This window comes from Pundamilia nyererei, unplaced genomic scaffold (genome assembly GCF_000239375.1).
Source record: "Pundamilia nyererei isolate P.nyererei 1_Seehausen unplaced genomic scaffold, PunNye1.0 scaffold00319, whole genome shotgun sequence".
In the NCBI taxonomy this organism is placed as follows: domain Eukaryota; kingdom Metazoa; phylum Chordata; class Actinopteri; order Cichliformes; family Cichlidae; genus Pundamilia; species Pundamilia nyererei.
The window spans coordinates 1-5,052 of NW_005187720.1; the positions used below are offsets into that span (position 1 = coordinate 1).

The window sequence follows — 5,052 nt, forward strand, 5'->3', positions numbered from 1 at the left end:
CCTAACCGTACCCCCTTTACCCCATTTCACCCCTGTCCCCCACTCTAACCCTCATTGGGACTATAATTAGTGGGAGGAGTTAGAAATTTCAAATTTTATAATTGTTGCATGGTAAATATGGGTTGATATGAATGGGGGATGATAGAATAAATTATTGGGGGAAGTACAAATTTGCGGTTTTTTAGAAAAATTCATGGGGGATTAAAAACATATTTACAAATTAAAACCATGGTTACATGGTAAATATTTCAGATTTACATCGTAAACACAATGGGCGCATGGGATTTGGGGATTTAAAAATTTGCAGGTCCAAAATTCATGTTTAAGAATCATTACATATAATTTGTGGTTAAAAATTCGCAATTTAAAACTGGATGACAAATGGTACTGTAAAATATGATAAATAAATACATTGGGGCCTATGAAAATTTAGTACATACAGGGTAATATCAAAATCCATGGAAATGGTATTTTTTAGAGTTAAAATGAAAGGGCAATATACATAGAAACAAAACTGACTGAGAAAAGCGAATGGGATTTTAAACTGAACAGAGGGTATAAAAGGAGCGGATACAGCGAGGGAGGGCATTTCGCCTTTAGACACTGACAGAGCAACATCTCTGACACATAGAGACACTACAATTTTCATTGTTTTTGTGCCACAGCCTGAAGAAGGCCCTTTTCAGGGCCGAAACGTCGCGGCGGCACACTTTACAAATTAGATTACTTTAATTCAGTTTTTATTTGTTTTTCTTTGATTTTATTTTTGTATTAACGCTTATAAATAAATAAATTGATAAAAACATCAATAAATAAATAAATACATTAATAAATACATAAGCACGTTTGTTTTCATTTTGTCTTCATTATTACGTATATAGCAAAGGCGACATTACACACAATAAATCATACGGCCGGATGGCTGCATTTGAGGATGATGGGTGGACAGTGGTCCGCCGTGGGAGACGCCAGCGTCGTCCCGGGCGGTCCAACCTTCAGCAGCAACGGGTCACCTGGGGGATGGACCGTGCATTTCCTCCTGCCCTCGAGAGAGGGGGGAGGGGTCAGTTTTTCTTCCCTAACCCCCTAACCCTAACCCCTAATAAAAAATATTTTTAAAAAAAAATTCTTTTGGGGCCTGCTGCAGGACACTTGGACACGTCAGATGGGCGCAGGTATGGCCTGTGCATTGGAGACTCCCAAATTTGATTTCCCCTAACCACCTTTTACCCTTTGCTGGGATGATCCTAGACCCCAAACTCAACCCTCTCTCTCTCTCTTTCCCTCTCTCCCTGTACTTCAGACTCAGGATGTGAAAGAAAGCCGTTTTCCAGGGCAGCAAGTGTGGGACATGGGTCCTTGAGTCAGGAGCAAGGATGGCCCATGCATTGGTGCCCAGTTTCCTTCGGCAACAGAGCCCCCATTTTCTTTCTTCCTAACCCATCAACATCACTCTATTCAAAATGGCTTATAATATGGTACAATATTAAAAACATTTTATTTACACCAAAAAATATTTTACACAAAACAAATACAGTTAAAAGGGTTACATATTAAAAACAATAGATTTTACGATGTTTAAATTGAAATATGCAGGGAAACTTAAAAAGAGTTTACACAGAGAGGGTTAATACAAGTTTGAAAAGAGGGAAGGGTATAAAGGGATGTGGAGTCAGCCGGGAACTTATTTCGAGTTGGAACTCTGAGGAGTGAACATCAGCAGCCTTGTGCAATTAAGCCACATTCTTTTTCCTTCTTTCAGGAATATAGGCTATCCTGCCCAGTGTCAATGTACAAAGAAGAGTGTGGAATGATAATCAGTTTTTTATTAATGATTGTTAAATATTTTTAAAGTGGATTAAAAAAAACACTGATTTCTGAACAATGCATAACAGAAATAATTCATATTGCTAATCATCATACAAGGCTCTTATGTTTAAAGTTAGTTACAAAACGTTCAATAAGAGCAGATTCTGTCAAATGATTATGTATAATTACTCAGAGATCCTTTCTGTCAGGTATCCTTCTCTTTAACGATGGAATCACTGTGGTTCTCATTAGCGCTGAGTCCCGTCTTAGCACGAGCTGGCGGAGTGAACAATGGAACTCCTCCATGTGGGCGATTTGTGTTTTGGCCAGCTCTACTGAATGGCTGGTACTGTGAACTGAGTTCATGCTGTTCACATAAAAACTGTTTCCTGTTATCTCTTCTCCTTTTACAGCACAAGTAAATGATCTCCATTATATTCAGGAGCACTGAAATGCCTGAAACTGCAAGCATAAAAAAGATAAAGATCGTTTTCTCTGTGGGACGGGAGACCATGCACTGGGCACCAGCCATTTCGGCGCAAGGAGACATTTTACAGTGGAACTTTAAGTGAATGAATGGAGAACCAAAGATAAAAAACTGGCTCACACTAAATCCAACTTCCAGGAAGATCTTTAAAAAGAGCTGTGTCACATACGTGCAAAAGAGTGTCCCTTTTAACTTCACCTTTCCACGATCATCCGTATATTTACGTTTCTTTAATTTAATTCCATCAACACCATCCTGCAGCTGTTCCATCATTTTTTTCTCTTTATGAATTATGTGTACAGCATATCCCAGAAAGACAAGGGTAGGAGTTGACACAAAGGTGATCTGCAGGACCCAGTAATGTACAAAGGATATTGGAAACTTCCAGTTGTAGCAAGCATGTTCACATCCTGGTTCCTGAGTGTCACAGTAGAACTCTGACACTTCATCTGCCCAAACATTGTCTGCAGCAGCACCTAGGACAAAGATCCGGAACAGGAAGAGGACGCTCATCCAGATCTTGCCCACTATAGTTGAATGAGATTGGACCTTGTGTAGCAGTGTCAGCAGGTAAGACCAGTCTCCCATGGCTGAAAACTAATTTGATATATGGAGGAAAAACACAGTTAGTACACTTAAATCACTATCCCACCCACCAGTCTGAGCCATGGTCTGACTATCCCTCATCACACTCACACACACTCTACTCAGACCAAACAATTTGCAATATGTTCTTCTAATTTGTTTCTCTTTTTCATCGACATTGATGTGTTTCTTGGAGAGAAAACCTACAAACATACAGTACAGAACTTCAGAGTCACACTGCTAGCGATCGAAGATTTATGTAAATTTGACAAGCTTAGTGCTTAGCTTGGTGTACAGCCGATCAGGACGCAGCACACAATGTGCTGTACAAAAAAAAAAAGCATGCAAAATTGCACACAAAAAGAATCCACGAAACAACTAGGCGGGCGAACCGTGATATAGCGAGAGACCACTGTATTTCCTTTGTGATTTCCTTGTCATAAGTCACTTGTTTTAACATAAAGTTTTTGACATTATAAAGTGTTGACGTTATTCCTGCTGTCTTACTATATTTTTACTAAATTTTATTTTACTTTGTTTACTATGTCTCCTTAGTTATTAGACTTTTCTTCTCCTCTGTGTAATTTGTCTTCTCAGACTTGAGACATAATCACAGGGATGAAGACATGAGGGGAATCTCAGAAAAAACAAACTATAACGGCAACCCAAGCATAATAGAAATGAACTTAGATAACCTGAAGAACTTAAAAATAAACCATAAACGTCAAAATACATTAAAATTCAAAACGGTGGATCAAATGACCCAGGATCATGACATCATGGTCATGCTCTTGTTTGCTTACCTCATGTTATAGTTTTGCATGATCCTGTTCAGGCCATGTTCATGTTCATGTCATAGTTTACATGTTTAGCTTTAGTTGATCCCAGTTTAGGTTTCAGTTCAGTCTTTTGCCTCAGTTTGCCTTGCCTTGTTTTTCTGCTTGGATATCAGCCTTAAATAAAGAGCTCGCCTTTTGTTATACTTCATTTTCTCTCCCAAGTCTGCTTTTGGGGTTGCTCCTCGTGAACCCCCCATCCCACCCATAACAAGTACTATATATCCGAATTTCCCAGAGGAACCCACCCGAGGGATTAATAAAGTTTTATCTTATCTTATATCCTCCTGTTAGACTGTGATATGGCTGTTTGAAAGAAAATAGTGAACCTTTTTCAAATTGCACATTACTTGTCCTGTTATTATGTCATTAAATGATGGACAACTTTCATGCAATTTATCAAACTATTGACCGATGTACTCCTGTAAAAATCTATTAATGTATGCAATCCACAATTTACAAACCAATTTTATAGTCTATAAAAAAATCTACTGCTGTAACACTGAAAAACAAATCAGCCAGACAATCCTACATCTCCCAACTGGTAAACAATAACCAGTCTAATTCTGCTTTTATTTTATTCACTGATAATCGATTAATCCCTGATAAACTATTAATACTACTACTGCTTTTAATACTACTGATAATAATCTGAAGATCTAAAAGAAGTTTAACATCTTCCTAAAGTCAGACATTTTCCCTGCCTCCTTTAAATGTGAGGTAACCACACCACTTCAAGAAAAAGCACATAGAATCACTAGTGAGCAAAGATTGATCACTAGTGATTCTACGTGGTTTCTAGTGGTTCTATGTGGTGATTGGCTCACATCGTATCCAAAGGGTGGAAGTGTTTATTTTTCAGTCATCAGTTTTAGATTTGACAAAAAATAAAACTTTATTCAGGGGTTCCTCAAGGGTCTGTCCTTGGTCCATTACTGTTTAACATTTACATGCTCCGACTTGGTGCTGTCATAAAGAATAACACTATATTCCACCATTCTTATGAATATGACAGATAGTTGTTTGTCCTCACTTTTCTCTGATGATCTAAAATCTCTTCACAAACTAATAAGCTTGAGATCTTTGAACTGCTACCAGAATCAGAAAAAGTATGCTTCCAAGTTGTTTTCGGGCGATCGTGGCTCAAGAGTTGGCAGTTCGTCTTGTAATCGGAAAGTTGCCGGTTCGAGCCCCGGCTCCAACAGTCTCGTTGTTGTGTCCTTGGGCAAGACACTTCACCCGTTGCCTACTGGTGGTGGTCAAGAGGGTTCAAGGTTCAAGGTTCTTTATTTGTCACATGCATAGTTATACAAGTATAACACACAGTGAAATGTA

The 5,052-nt window shown here is 38.5% G+C and overlaps 1 protein-coding gene across 1 annotated transcript in view; it reads right to left on the minus strand.

Moving 5' to 3' along the window:
• Positions 1-1,105: 1,105 nt before the first annotated feature.
• The window catches only part of LOC102193158 (gap junction Cx32.2 protein-like), a 5,612-nt gene continuing 1,665 nt past the window's right edge, over positions 1,106-5,052 (minus strand). The window contains exon 2 of the mRNA XM_005751610.1: positions 1,106-2,893. Coding sequence (XP_005751667.1) covers positions 2,015-2,884 — 870 coding nt within the window. The 5' untranslated portion in view covers positions 2,885-2,893 and the 3' untranslated portion in view covers positions 1,106-2,014. The remainder of the gene's footprint in view (positions 2,894-5,052) is intronic.